Genomic DNA, 15,235 nt, shown 5'->3' on the forward strand with positions numbered 1-15,235 from the left:
TTTAATGGAAGATTTGGATAACAACACCTAGATGCAATCAGCACCTTGTACTTCTAATTGTATTTCAATCTCATTATGCATTCATAATATACATCATGCATAAAACCTTTTTACTGATCTTTTTTCTTTCACTTAGAAGACATACTAACCACAAAGCACCCTCAGAACTACTCATTAAACAGCAGAATCACTATGACTCACTTGTTAAAAACTCAGTATTGCAAAAATACTTCACTGAAACACAAGAGATTTAAGCTTTATTATTTGTTACAGCCTGGGTAACAGGGAATACTGAGAAGATAGAGATACTGAATACTTTCTTTGCTTCAGTCTTCACTACATTGTCTTTCCCTTAGGAAACCCAGATCCTGAAGGTAAGAGAGAGTCTGGGGAATGGAAGGCTTTGCTAGTGTTGAGGAGGAGATGATCAGAGAGTGTCTAGCCAAAATCAAAGAATACAAATCCAATGTCACTCCAGGACTCAAAAAAGGCAAGAAAGAGGATCCGGTAAACTACAGGACAGTCAGCCTCACCTCCACCCCGGAAAGGTGGTGGAGCAAGTTCTTCCAGGTGCCATCTCCAAGCAAGTGGAAGAGAAGGTTATCAGGATAGTCAGCATGCTAAGGGGAGATCATGCTCGATGTACCCCCATGTAAGTGGGGGGAGGACAGTGGGTATTGTGTACCTTGACTCAGCAAGGCATTGAACACCATCTCCCACATTATCCCACTTTGTGATGAAACTTAGGAAGCGTGGGGTACATGAGTGGATGGTGAAGTGGATTGAGAACTGGCAGACTGGCAGAGCTCAGGCAGGCAGAGCTCAGCAGCAGCACAGAGTCTGTTTGGAGGCATGTAACTAGTGGTGTTCTCGAGAGGTTGGTGTTGGGTCTGGTCTTGTTCGGCATCTTCATCAGCAACCGGATGAAAGGATACAGTCCACAACAAGTTTTGATAGTGTCATGGTTTTATGATCTTTGTTATTGGTATCCCACATCATAACATCATGTAAAGCACTGGGAGTTAAAGAGTTAATATTCCAGTTCCGTGGACTGCTGATTTCCTGAATACTTGGCTCTCAGAAGAGAAGAACTACATACCCCAGAGGACTTTGTGCTCAGAAGGGAAGATAAAGTTCCTGGTAAGTCATGGGACTCTTATTTTCTCACTGCCAGTCAGCATGTGTGCTCCCCAGTGATTTCGCCTTCAATTTTAGAGTAAGGGCTTCAGTTTCAGATACTTTTTTTCTCTCTCACTTTATCTGATATATTAGCCCCAGTTCCTATTATGTGTTGGATTCTCTTGCATTTCAATATCATATTTAGTAAATTAACTTCTTCTAGTTAGATCGTTGCTGCTGTTCTGTTTATAGGCCCATCCACCATCTCTCTACCCTTTCCCCTTCTCCCCTTTCTCCTTTTCCAGGGCATGGGTACATGGGCCCCCCCATTAATTGCAGATGTGGGCTGAATCAGCCCATAAACTGCTGACACCCTCTCCTCTCCTTCCCTTTTCTGGTCCTGTGGACCTGCTATACTAGGAGGAGCAGCTGCACAAAGGCTGTGCTACCATTCAACAAGATCTGGATGGACTGGAGAGTTGGGCAGGGAGGAACTTGATGAGGTTTAACAAGAGCAAGAGTAGAGTCTTGTACCTGGGGAGGCATAACCGCATGTATCAATAAGGCTGGGGGATGACTTGCTGGAGAAGAGTTCTGCAAAGAAGGTCCAGATGATCCTGGTGGATGACGGGTTGGCCAGGAGCTAGCATTGTGCCCTGGTGGCCAAGAAGGCCAATGGGGTCCTTAAGTGCACTAAAAGGAGTGTGGCCAGCAGGTCAAGGGAGTGTCTGTGACTGTGTCCCAGTCAAGCCACACCTGACACTGTACTGTGTCCAGTTCCAGACTCTCTGGAACAAAAAATACAGAGATCTCCTGAAAGGAGTTCAGTAGAGGGCCACAAAAATGATAAAGGGCCTGGAGTATCTCCCCAGTGAGGAAAGGCTGACCAGTCTGTATTTGTTCAGACTTGACAGAAAAAGACTGAAAGGGGATCTTATTAATGTTTGTAAGTATCATAAGTGTGAGAGACAGAGGGACATGGTCAACCTCTTTTTAGTGGTCTGTGAAGACCACAGGGGGAAACAGCCACAAGCTGGAGCATAGGAAGCTCTGCACCAATATGCAAAAGAACTTTCGTGATGAGGGTGACTGAGAACTGAAATAGACTGTGCAGAGAGGTAGTGGAGTCTCCTTCTCTGGAGATATTTAAGACCTGCCTAGACACCTACCTGTGTGACCTATTGTAGAGCACCTGCTTTAGCAAGGGGGTTGGATTCAATCCCTTGAGGTCCCTTCTAACCCCTACAATTCCATGATTGTATTATAGAAATGTCCTTTTTCTCACTGCCTATGCTTGCCCTTCTTTTCCCTCAGTTTGACCAGCAGGGCCTTGCCAAGCCACATCAGTTTTCTGTATCCCCTTCCTGCTTTCTTATATTCGGAAGGACAGAGAGTTCTTGCATTCTCAGAAAGGCATCCCTATAGAGTAGCCAGTTTTGTTCCACTCAGTTATCTCTTAGGACTCCTTCCCTGGAGACCTCACCTAACAATTCCTTCGACAACTTGAAGTTTGATCTCCTGAAGTTCGGGGTCCTGATTCCTTTGTTTGCCAAGCCTGCATTTCTTGAGATCATCAGCTCAACCAGGGCATGGCTACTGCAGCCCCAACTGTCTGCGATTTTCATGTCTTCAATCATCCCTTCCACGTTGGTGAGCACCAGATTCAGCAATGATTCACCTCTGGACACTCTGTCCAGTTCTTGAACAGGAAAGTTATGGTAAGTGGTGCTCCTCAGGGATCAGTACTGGGGCCAATGGTTTTTAACATCTTTGTAGGCAATAAGGACAGCGGGACTGAGTGCATGCTCAGGAATTTTGCAGATGACACCAAGTTGAGTGGTGCAGTTGACACGCTAGAGGGAAGGGTTGCCATCCAGAGGGACCTGGACAGGCCCCAGAGGTGGGCCCACACTAACCTGATGAAGTTCAACACGGCCACGTGCAAGGCCCTGCACCTGAATCAGGGCAGTCCCAAGCACAGATACAGCTCGAGTGGAGAATGGCTTGGGAGCAGCCCTGAGCAGAAGGATTTGGGGATGCTGGCTGATGAAAGACTCGACATGAGCTGGTAATGTGCACTTGAAGCCCAGAAGGCCAATCAAATCTCGCGGCGCATCAAGAGAAGCGCAACCAGCAGGTCAAGGGAGGTGATTCTGCACTCCTGCTCTTGCGAGACCCCACCGTCTGCACTGCACCCAATTCTGGCGCCCCCAGACCGCGCAGCCCCAGCCAGACCGGGCCACAGCTCTCTATGGAGGCACCGCCGCGGTGTGGAGACCAATGGTGAGGGAGGGGCGGGGCCTCTCGGCCGGCGGCAGCCAATCAGAGGCGCCAGGCGCGCTTCCCGCCCTGAGGTCGCTCCTGAGGTACGCGCTGCGGCGCCGTCTGTGATGGCTGCTGGTTTTCGGAGCAGTGTCGGTGTGTTCCAGTGAGGCGCTCTCAAGGTAGCAATAGGAAAGTTGCTCTCATCTCCTCAGCGCAGCCAGGTGTTGGCTCACTGGTCAGCCTCCCCACTGGCTGAGGGCCTCTGTGCAGCTTATGACAGGAATTCCCCTCTGTACCTTAGTTATGGTTTGGAGTGGTTTTGTGGGTTGTTTTTTTTTTCCCTTTTCCTGAACCCAGCCTTCTACATTCCCTGGTCATACTATTTTCAAGCAAACAGCCAGTTCCTAATTATCTTTTATTTGTTGGTCTCTGTTACTTTCATACCTGGATTTGTTATTTCTGACACTGTTACCCATGCAATTTTAGCCTAATGCCATATTACTGATATTTACTTGAGTCCCAACTTTCCTTACGGCCCTACAACTCAAGTTTTTTATGTTTCATTTACATCATACACTGTTTGGATAGGATTATCTTAATTTAGCCCTAACACTTTACCTAATTTATTTAAGAATAGATACTCTTACCTTGTACGCACATGACCAGTCACACCATATATATGTTCTTGTAGTCCTTCACCTGTACTCCATTACCCACCTGACTCCATCAGAGTCCCCTTATTAATTTAGAGACTTGGTGTTCTAACAGGACCTCTTCCTTATAACTAGCTCATACAATTCTTTTTTGCTTGCAAAACTGAAGGAGTGAATAAAATAAAAATAAAAAAGAAGAAGCAGCTCTATGCGTTAGTCAGTGAAAGATTAGGTTTAGGTAGCTGAACTACAATTTTTGAATCCAGAAGAAATAATCTAATTGGTTTGATTGGTTCAACAATTAGATCTGTTAAATTGTCAGAATTATTGCTTAGGGGAGATAACTCAGATTGCTTACATTCACTTAAAAGGATTGAAAGGTTTTCTTTGAACTGCAAGAGGCACAGAGGGAAGGGAGAGGGAGAGGAGGAGGAGGAGGAGGGGAAAAGGGAAGGGGCAGAGGAAGGGAGGGAAGGGAGAAGAGAGAAAAGGGCATTTTTGCATAATCAGATGTCTGTGGTCTCTAGTTCAGTTGTTACATCCTTCCAAAGGAGGAATACTAAACGCTCTTCTAAACAAAGTTCAGTTCAAAGTGCGTATGTTAGAAGAAGCTCAGAAATTATTCTTGTTTAGCCTTTTATTTCAGTCTGCTCTTTTAACTCTTGTACAAGAACTTTTATCATTTTTCTGAATTTCTTTTAGACAAGTGTCGGAAACATCACAAAACAGAAAAGATGTTTGCAGCTTTAAAGTATCACTCAACAGACTATTTATATGAGGTATAGTTTTATTATTTCCCTTATTATTCTGAAGGAATTATGTCAGTCATTTAAAAGATTCATATATGTTAAAAAGTAGAGAACTAATTTCTAAGAAATTGTATTTGTTTGAGGTTGTTGTACTGCACTGATGCTAGTATAACAATAAGGTTATTAAGGTTATATAATAATAAGGTTATATAACAATAAGGACTGATTACCTTTTTTAATAGAAAATTAAAATGCAATTTTACCAAAGCAGAAGAGCATTTATTTTTTGTTTGTCTATTGTATTTATGATTGTGTTTCATACCCTGTTGCTTAGAGCTTCCTTTGGAGTGTGTACTGTGCTTTCTAATGCATACAATTCAATTAATTACCTTTTTGAAGAACTAGTTTTAGTTTCTAATTTCTTTAATATGCGTTAGGTAGTGCTACAAATCGTTGTACTACTATAGATGGGGAAGTGTCATTTCTTTGTATGCTATGGATGAAATTTAAAATCTGTGTAAAGCAGATGTTTCTGACATCTACAATGAATCTCCTGGCTTTATTAATGTTGATCTGTTACAACATGGAAAACTTAACAAAGTTCTGCTTTCTTTTCTGTCTACGTCTGTGTAATGTCATCCATTGCTTATAATTTGGTGCAATGTCTTTTCTAATTGAGGATTCACTTATTCACATTTTCAAAGAAAAGATATGAGCCATACTAAAAAATTTTCTGGCAGGATGGTGCTTTGCCTAGCGGGGATATTCCTTGTGCAAAGTAGAAGAATGAGATGGTGAGACATGATGCCTTCAAGAACTCAGAAGGAGTGCAAGTACGCTCACAAGTAGTCCTGGCACATGTCTGGAGAAATGTAACTCTGAATTAGTCTAATATAGTACAAATATTTGCAGGTTAACTGCAGTCCACACTATTGAATACCTTGTCTGTGTCCCTTTCCTCATAGTGCAGAAGGTGTTTTCCATAGTATCTGTTTGTGCCTTCTTTCTTAGAATGTACCATCAGAACCTTTTTCTGCTGTAACTCCAGCAGCATGCAATCTGTATTTCAGCCTTCCAGCAGCAATTCTATTCAGTTTGATCTTCAGATGATTCTATAGCATTAGTGAATATGAATATTTGTGAAAGGGTATGTTAGCAAAACATGTACAGGGCCATGAAAAGGAAAATAACTAGATTCGTGCGTTTTCTTGCCTAAATTTTGAGGAGTCAGGTAGTGCTGATAGTGGGATATATGAAAAGAGGCAGAAGTTTAGTGTTTGGTAACTTGCTGACTGGCTGCTGGCTCTGCAATATCAGCAGAAATAGTGGATGTGGTCACAAAAGTGAAGGTATTCTGCATCTGACTGTATGAAGGCTACGCTGTCCTGAAACTGCAGTTTCTTGTTTCTACCATCCTGCTAGAGAGCATGTAATAGTTCAGTGAACTTTTCAGGGATTTGTTTTACCAAATGCACTTGCTTAATGCTTCCAATTGTAGGAAATGCTGGAATTTGATGGGAGACTCAAAACTCTGATTCCTGCAAATGTTTAGCTAAGCTCAGTGTGGAATCCTTCTCTTGATGTTCTTGTCATTTGATAAAGCCCAGGTATAGTTCTTCCAACTGCCCAGTTTAAATAAATACTTCAAGAAAGATGACTATCTAGGTTCCTCAAGCTACTGAGCATTGCAGGTGTGATTACAGAGTCATCTTAGAAGTTTGGTATTCTCTTACATCATAAATTGACAATACAGGCAAGCTGTACGGGACTGTAAGAAAACTGTCTTTTGTTTAAAAGAGATTTTTATAAAGACATTTACATTTCCTTGAGAAATAGTAGGAAATATTCACTGGCTAAATGATTTAAACATTAATACTCTTTTTAAAAAACATTTATATATATGAGAAAGACAAGAAAGGTTATGTTGTAGCAGACGTCATAAATTCAATTAATTCAGTATAGCCATTATACTCAGAACAAATCAATCTAAAATGTTCTGTAAAATGTATAGCTTGCCTGTTATAAGGCCACCATCTGTGCACACAGCCCTAGGACATGTTTGCTCTACTTTACAAACAGCAGTGATTGAAAATATGCTTAATTCTAGGCTACTGAGCTACAGGTATCCTCACAAAACTGCATACTGGTGTTAACATAGTCTTTCTGATCCCTGACACTTTATTGCTTGCATTTACTTGTTCAGCAGTTTCTGCTTTAACTCCAGCAGCTCATATATTTTTAACCTCAGAGTACTGCAAGAGCACAGTCACTGTCATTATAACTTGTTTTAATGACAAGAAAGGTTATAATTAGGATTAGGAGAGAAGATACCTGCCTAAACATAGTGTTTTGCCTTAGACAAAAAATTGTTATTGCATCAATGTGGCTCTTACAATTTTTGCAAGAGTTTTCTAAAGAAGATGGAATAATGGCAATTTTTTTTGTCTCCTTTTTCTTAAAATTAACTGTCGTTAACAATTCTGACAGTTTTAAGTATCTGACAGAGGATTAAATCAAAAAGGAAAAGTAATTTATAATGGTGACCGTTGACAGAACTGAGTTTTATGTTCTCTTAGATTGGACTGTGTCTCAGTTTCACAGAAATATAAAACTTAAATATAAAAAGGCATGGTGCGCAAAAATAAAAAAGACAAATATAAGTGTGACTCATAATCCCATCACATGCCTTTTTTTTGTGCAGAGCATGGCAAGGCAAAAGTATTCCATCCGTAGATTATCACTTTGCTTTCCTCCCTATTTCCGACAACATGAAAAGTATCGTCTGACTGGACTTTTTGCTCATGATCAGTATAGGAGGCCCTGGACAAGAAGTAAGTAGTCTGGTTGCTAAGGTTTACTTTAAATTCATTGTGGATTGACAGAAAGGTTTCTGTTTGAGCATAATATGATGTATTCTAATAGGAAAAAATGTATTTCCAGAAGTAGCACTCTTACAGCATTTGAAGGCAGGGTTTATTGATTGCCTAATCAGAAACAGATGGGTACTGGGTATTTGTTTGTGTATGGCACCACAAATTAGGGCAATATTTGATTAGATCGTTGACATCTCTGTAAAACTTCATGCTGAATTAGTCAAATACAGTATAAAATGTCGGGAGACATACTGTTGTGCAAGAAAATTAGTGGTCTAGATCAGTAATGAAAACAGATCTGTTTAGTTGGGAGATTATGCTGAAATTTTTGAAAAAATTGGTGTAATGATATGTGAATGTGTATTAAAATATTTGCATGTTTCTGGTTTACTTTCATTCACTTGAAAACAGTAGAAGCAACAATCTTTGCCTCTTCTATATGTGTTAGCTGCAGTTTAACCTCTGCAATGATTTGATCTATACTTAAAAATGATTTTATTATTTTTTATGTGATTCTCTTTCTGTCCCAGTTACTTCAACACAGAACATGATTGCTGTTTCAGTGTTGGATCAATGGAAGAAAAGTTCGTATGTGGAGGATTTCCTGGAAAAGTCAGTGACCTTATCTTTAAAGTATATACAATTCCTTTAATATCATTCAGCTACTTTGTGAGTGATAAGTTAGTGATGATAGAATATGGAAATGTCTTCTGATGGTATGAAGTGGACGGCTCTGCGGAGCTGTTCTAGGAGACAGCTTAAAGATGTCTTCTCTACTAAAAGTACTACTACGAGGGCAGCTCTGAAAGTAATGCCTCCTATTTTATGATTTTTGCCCCAGATGCCATAGATGTATCACAACAGAGTATAAACCTTCTGCCAACATTCTGTTACTTGCTGTTGCTGTGTGACAGATGGCAGCAGAAGGGCACTCTGACAGAAAGGTTTCTGGCATGAAAGTGTGCGTGAAGTAAAGGTGTGGAACTGATTTCCTTCATGCGGAAAAAAATGGCACCTACCAATAGCCTTCAACTCTTGCTGAATGTTTATGGAGACCAAAGAGAGGATGTGAGCACAATGAGGGGTGGCTGGTAATATTTCATCAGCAAACTTGCTGACAGTGCGCTCAATCCCACTACTCAAATTACTGATAAAAGTATTGAAGAGCAGTAGTCCCAAGATGGACCCCTGTGGGACACCAGTCGTGACTGGCCAGTACCTGGACATAGAGCCATGACCACATCTTGACAGCTCACTTAGCTGTGATTTATTAAAACGCGGCTCTCTTTTGTCACAGTGTTCAAAGTTTTATGGATTTTCAAAGGCTTACATCTTGTTCAGCTTTGGGCATTTATTGTTGTCAATACCAGACAGTTTTCACTCATGAGCTGTGCCACTTGTGGATGCAAAATAACTTCAAGGCTGTGCTGCTTTGTCAAATGTTTTATTAAAAAACTGTAGCAGTTGTTCTCCAGTGTCACTGACTAAACATGAAGGTTTATGCTGAAATTAAGAGATGCACTCTGTTCTCTATACTGATGCCATGTCACAGAATCACAGAATTGTAGGGGTTGGAAGGGACCTCCAGAGATCATCGAGTCCAACCCCCTGCCAAAGCAGGTTCCCTACAGCAGGTCGCACAGGTCGGCATCCAGGCAGGTCTTGAACATCTCCAGAGAAGGAGACTCCACCACCTCCCTGGCAGCCTGTTCCAGTGCTCCGTCACCTCACTGTAAAGAAGTTCTTGCGCACATTGGTGCAGAACTTCCTATGCTGCAGTTTCCAGCCGTTTCACTTATGTGGTCGACCTCCAGATGGTTGGCAAATGTCAGGACTGTGTAGCGCAACAGATTATTAGAATACTGAATAAATCAATAGGATGAACATTTGAGATGTCTGTTCTCTGAAATTAGAATATTAGAAACAGTTTTTATATATAAGCAGAAAACACAGGTTCTTCAGAAATGTAAGTTTGTTGTTCGTTCAATTTATATAGATATTGCAGCATTAAAATGGCCATATTTTAATTAGAAATTACAAGTATTTTATCCAAATGTATGGTTAACCCAAAACTAACTTTAAAAAAAAATCTGTTGTCAAATGACTTTGCTATTTGTTTGGTAACCAGGTTTTCTCCCTGGCAAATAATACTAATACTGACATTAGCACAAAAAGTGTCAAGAAAATGAAATGTTTTTGCTTCTTTGTTTATACTGTATTTCACCTTTTTTTTGCCTATAATTTCTGCATGATATGTGAAAGATATGTATACATTTAACCCAGAGCTTTTTTGGTCAGAAGTGTTATGACACCAGCAATTTTGATGCTTTTTTCCAGCCATTGCCCTTTGTTAAATTTAATGCTGAGATTAAATTTAAAGATCTTGGGAAAGAATTAAATATGTAAATTGGTAGTAGAGAGGTTGAACTTTGGATCTGTATTTGAATAATGAAGACAAGTCTATTATTTTCAAATTGTTCTGACTAAGTACAGTGACTATGAAAGTTCTTAGTCTGTCTTTTTGTGTGCCATTGATACACTCAGGAGTCACAGAAGTTATTAAAATTTCTTACAGTTGCTTAATTACCTGAATGTTTTTTCTGCTTTTTAGGAAACCTATCAGTTCTATAGGGTTCTGTGTCAATAATGAAGTAATAGCAAGCTCAAATCCCATCTCTCAGATTGACACAGAAACATATTACTTACTCGAGAAAGTTGTTTGTGAGGAAGCATCAACTCAAGAGAAATATTTGAAGATCGACTGTGCTACTGAGCTTAAGGAACAGTGGCAAGGTAAGATGTTGAGTCTTTTCTAACTTTTTACAAAATTTAGGTTTTTTAGTCTTGTAAACTTCCACATTTTTTTGTTCATGACTGAAGGATCATTGAAGAGGTCATTTGGGTGATCACATTACTTGCAATTGCAGAAGTAATAACCATTTTATGAGATGTTTTTTTTCCGTGGAGAAGTAGGGCTTAATGGGTCATAGTAGCATAAGGCAGAAAGTGAACCCAAAGGATCACTGTAAATAGATTTTGCTAGGCATTGGTCAAAATACTAATGATCCCTTGTACTTCAATAAAGTTAGATTCCTGAGGCATATTCTTTTAATGTATCAAGGTGGAAAAGAAATAAGCAGTTTCTACTTTGTTCCTGGGATTTAAGTATTTTGAATTGGGTAGCATTCCTTTGTGTTTTCAAAAACATTTTGGATAGTACAGCCCTAATGGGTATAATTCATTCTGATTGCGGAACAGTCTGTTGAGAAATTTTTATTTTACTATATTATGACATATTATTCTGAACTGGTTTTTTGTTATTGTTGTTTATTCGTCTATCAGTAAATTAGATTACATTAGGAAAGCAAACTAAGTTAATCGTTTGTTCAGACTGCTCCACAGCAACGTAGGGGCACAAGTGGTTCTTGTTGTGAGGCTGTACAAGATAACATTTACTAGGAACATATTATCAACAATACAACTGTTCTACAGTTAGTAATTGAAAGTAGTCTTAGTTCATTTCCTTAAGCAATTACCTGATTTTTATCCACATATGTAAAATATAACTGAATGTTTTAATCATTAATCAAGTCCTCTATATTATGTAGTTTGCTCCCAAAATATCCTGTGATTTCCATGGAAATTACAATAGCTACAAAGAGCACAATAGCGCTGCTTAATAGAGAAAACTCTGAGCTACAAAGCAGCATTTTGTCAGCCTGCCCCTCTGCTGCTATCTGTGCTTGACAACAAAATGTAACAGAACATTGGCGAGAAGGGTCAGCCTGTATGTACTGCCATGTCACCATCATCCACTCTGACCTCATGGGCCAATGTAGTAAAAAAGGAGGTATTACTTTCAGAGCAGCCCTCATATTTATCTACAAAAGGAATAAAAAGAATTTGTGTGCTTTTCCATGCTATAGCTCATACCTTTTTAGAAACAGCCTTTCAAAAGAGGTAAATCTCCATGGGCAGGAGGAGGTTTTTTGTGGTTGGTTTTTTTTTTTTTTTGGCTTTTTGAGAACTTACAGATAGTTATTGTACTTAAACAAAAGTAAGTAGGCAAGCTAAAAACACTGCTTTCTTAAATTCTTTTTATGGCAGGACACTGTCAATGGTTTATGGGCCGGTTCAGCCCTGTTCTCTGACTAATGGGGTGGTGGACCCAAGGACCCACAGCCCAGGAAAGGGGAAAAAGTAGGGAGATAGGCCTAAAACAAAACAGCAACAGTCGGAGCAAGAAAACTAATGTACTAAATATGAGATATCAGAATGCAAAATAACACAATATAATACAATATAATTGGAATTGAAGCTAATCAAACAAAAGAGAGAGAGTGTTCAAAACCCAAAGGCTTTGATCTAATGCTGAAGGTGAGATGGCTAAGGAGCACGCACTGCAGACATGAGCAGCAGGAGAGGGACAGTCTCGTGACCTGCGAGCAGTTTTATCTTTCCCTCTGAACAGAAAATGGAAACAGAACAGTGAGCAGTCCTCTGAGATGTGTAGTTCTTCTCTTCTGAAGGTGTACCTGAACTGTCGGCAATCCATAGAACTGGAGCATTAACTCTGTAACTCCCAGTGCTCTACATGATGTTAGGATGTGAGAATATGATAACAAAAATCTTAAAACCATGACAGACATCAAGCTATTCATTAGTCTTTTGACAAGCCTATTGAATTAACAGATAAATAGTTGTTGATCAGCACAAACACTGTGTTACTTCAAGCCATTTTTCTTAACTGTTGTTGCATTAAAGAAAAAAATCTTAGCAAAAGGCTGACCTTTGAGGGGAATATTTATTTGAACATTTATCTCTCATTTTGAAAAATTTTAAAGCTATTTGGTGTCACTGAATACCTGGTAGTTGACTTTGACTAATCTGTTGTCAGCATAAAAGCAACTTTCAGAAAAAGCATGAAGATGTATACAGTGAATGACAAAACATAGACATTTACTTCATAGGTAAATGTTATCAGAACAGGAATATTAAGAGTCGTACAATGTGATTTGATTGGAAAAAGTGAATAATGCCAAATTAAGGAAGAATGTGATAGAGAATTTGAAATGATAATTTATAACTGTATTTCAAATAGAAGGAGATTAAAGTTTAGTTCTAGATATATTGCTATGTATTGTGTCTTTTTTCCAGAAAGTTTATCATTGTTGCAGAATTAGCGAATCCACGTTTTACTTTTAGATGTAATGCATACATTTCTTCATTACTGCCTGCTGAAGCGTATGAGCGTGCTACAAATTGCTAAGTTGTTAATACTAAGTTATTCAGCCAAAACCCGCTGCAAAAGGTCCTTATGGTATTTGATAATGCAAAGAAGGGAATGAAAATAGAGCAGCTTTTCCTTCTAACAAGTGTTACGTGTAAGAAAAGAAAAAAAGCTAAAGGAAAAGAGAGCTTGTCGGTTATGCCTCTGGAAATCTAGACTAAGTTACATTTAAAACTTAAACTAAGACATAATTATTGTTTTGCTGATGTTTGTAGCATTTGGAATGTCACTAGATAATTCTTCTGATCATTCTTTTTCTTATTTTTCTTCAGATCTACATGTTGGAGATGAATTTGTTTTTGTTGATAATCTGAAAAACTATCATAAAAAACTTCCTAATTTATCTACACTTCTGGGCAGACTTAAATTTTTTTGTGTGAGAGATCCTTTTTTAGTTTCTGAAGGAGAGAATTTAACAGAAGAGAATATTTTCAGGTATCTACAAATTGAATAACCTTAAGTATAAATAATAACTTATGAGTAAAGCTTTTGACAGGTTAACAGATTTCATGTATTAACTTTTTAACTAGTTCAACAGGTAAAGATTTCAGCTTCTCTTCTCCCACAGAAAAAAAATCTTACGATAAAATTTATATATGCAATTTAAAACAATGCATAAATGAAGTCATGTCGTTATTATACTTTGTAAGAATTAATTGTGCTCAGGAATTTAGTCTTGAAATGCAGGAAGAACATCCGTTTCCAAGGGATCTCATGCTCCCCTCGACTGCCTGATTCCCTCTCAGTATAATGCCATTAAATTGAGTTGAGTCTGGCTAAATTTTCTGCTGATTTACTCCACGTTCGGATGACTTGTATAACTTTGCACTTGTCAGGGTTGCCAGATTCACAAGCAAGGTGAAGTAGAATTTAGTTAATTTAATTGTACCTGCATAATAATAGAACAAGGATGAGTTATTTTCCTGTTTTTTTGGAACATGCATTCTAATCTTCCAGTGAGTCCTGAACAAAGGCATTGTGCTTATGTAGACTTTAGTAAATTTCCTCCAAAGAGAACACAATCCAAATTCCCCAATAACTTTCAAAAATAAAAGTCACGTGGGAAAAAATGTCAGTGTGAACATTTGGAGAACTAGCTCTGGCCTGCTGATGCACAGCTAGCAAGCCACCAAATATATCATGGTGGGGAGTCCTAATCACCTAGTAGAGCACCCAGGGAGACTCATGTAGACAAAGATACATTTAGATAAATTTCAAATTAATGTAAAGTTGGGTGGTATCTCGAAGCCAGACATGGACACATTTTTACTCTTTGATCTACAGTATTCCTCTAGGAAGATAGTGGTGCCAGGTTTAGATGGAAAAGCTGTCCCACTAAAAGGGCAATTCTTTTCAGTTTTACCACCCTACAAAGGCCACAGGGAGCAGGTCCAATGAACAGGTTTCTTTCTGCTTGAAAAATCTTTCACCCTGTCTTTGTATTGTTGCTGTGAAAAACAAGTAATAGTCTGACTCTTAAATTTAATTTCTCACCATTTTAGAATACTGTCACGCTAAGGAAAATACTTTTTTTAATAGTCAGCATGTTCTACTTTTTTAGTGCATGAAAGATTCCTGAAAATAGGAATGAAAAGCAACTGAAATCAAATAATATCATTTTTAGATTAGAGAAATTTTGCATAAAGCATAAAATCTTAGAGGAAAAACAAGATCTGCAGATTTTCCAGAAAGTAGGCAGTTTCACAAGACAGGACAGTTATAAATTAACAATTTTAAAAAGTAGATTTTTGTTTCTGTTGTTTGTTATTGTTGTTGCTTTAAGACAGATCCAAATAAGTGATACTACTCTGCACCTGCTGTACTGTTTCTCAAAAAACAATTGCATGTAATTGCTTTATTTTCTGGTCTTTTAAAGGGAGTGTTTGACTTCCCAAAATAAAATAGAAATGCAGGAGAGTAAGAATGAATTTCAAGGAATTATGGAGGACTTCTGTAAAACAACATTAGAAGATAAAGAGGTACCATGATGTTGTTTCTGCCCAATTGTTTTATTAGTGATTGTTTTATGTGTATTATTGCTTGTTCATTTGCTGGTCATGGAGATTTTTTTAATATATATTTTGTAAATATTTGAAGCTTCTTGTTTCTGTGGTTAGAAAAACACTGGTATTATTTGCCTATTTTTAATTTTTCAGTACAGTTGGTAAGAATTTCACCCTGTTAAATTGTTCCTACTGAAACCTGACGTGTTGGCATATTTGTGTAGGTAAAGTTGCACTAAGAGTAAAAATGAATTGGAGTGGAAAGCCATGGTGTGTCTATGGA

The 15,235-nt window shown here is 38.7% G+C and overlaps 1 protein-coding gene across 1 annotated transcript in view; it reads left to right on the top strand.

The window, feature by feature from the left end:
* The first annotated feature begins 393 nt into the window (after positions 1–393).
* The window catches only part of SHOC1 (shortage in chiasmata 1), a 51,270-nt gene continuing 36,428 nt past the window's right edge, over positions 394–15,235 (top strand). Inside the window, 7 exon segments of the mRNA XM_052701317.1 lie at positions 394–583; positions 4,740–4,816; positions 7,488–7,617; positions 8,190–8,271; positions 10,271–10,452; positions 13,222–13,384; positions 14,826–14,928. Coding sequence (XP_052557277.1) covers positions 394–583; positions 4,740–4,816; positions 7,488–7,617; positions 8,190–8,271; positions 10,271–10,452; positions 13,222–13,384; positions 14,826–14,928 — 927 coding nt within the window.

This window comes from Tympanuchus pallidicinctus, unplaced genomic scaffold, assembly GCF_026119805.1.
Source record: "Tympanuchus pallidicinctus isolate F22 unplaced genomic scaffold, pur_lepc_1.0 scaffold4, whole genome shotgun sequence".
Lineage (NCBI taxonomy): Eukaryota > Metazoa > Chordata > Aves > Galliformes > Phasianidae > Tympanuchus > Tympanuchus pallidicinctus.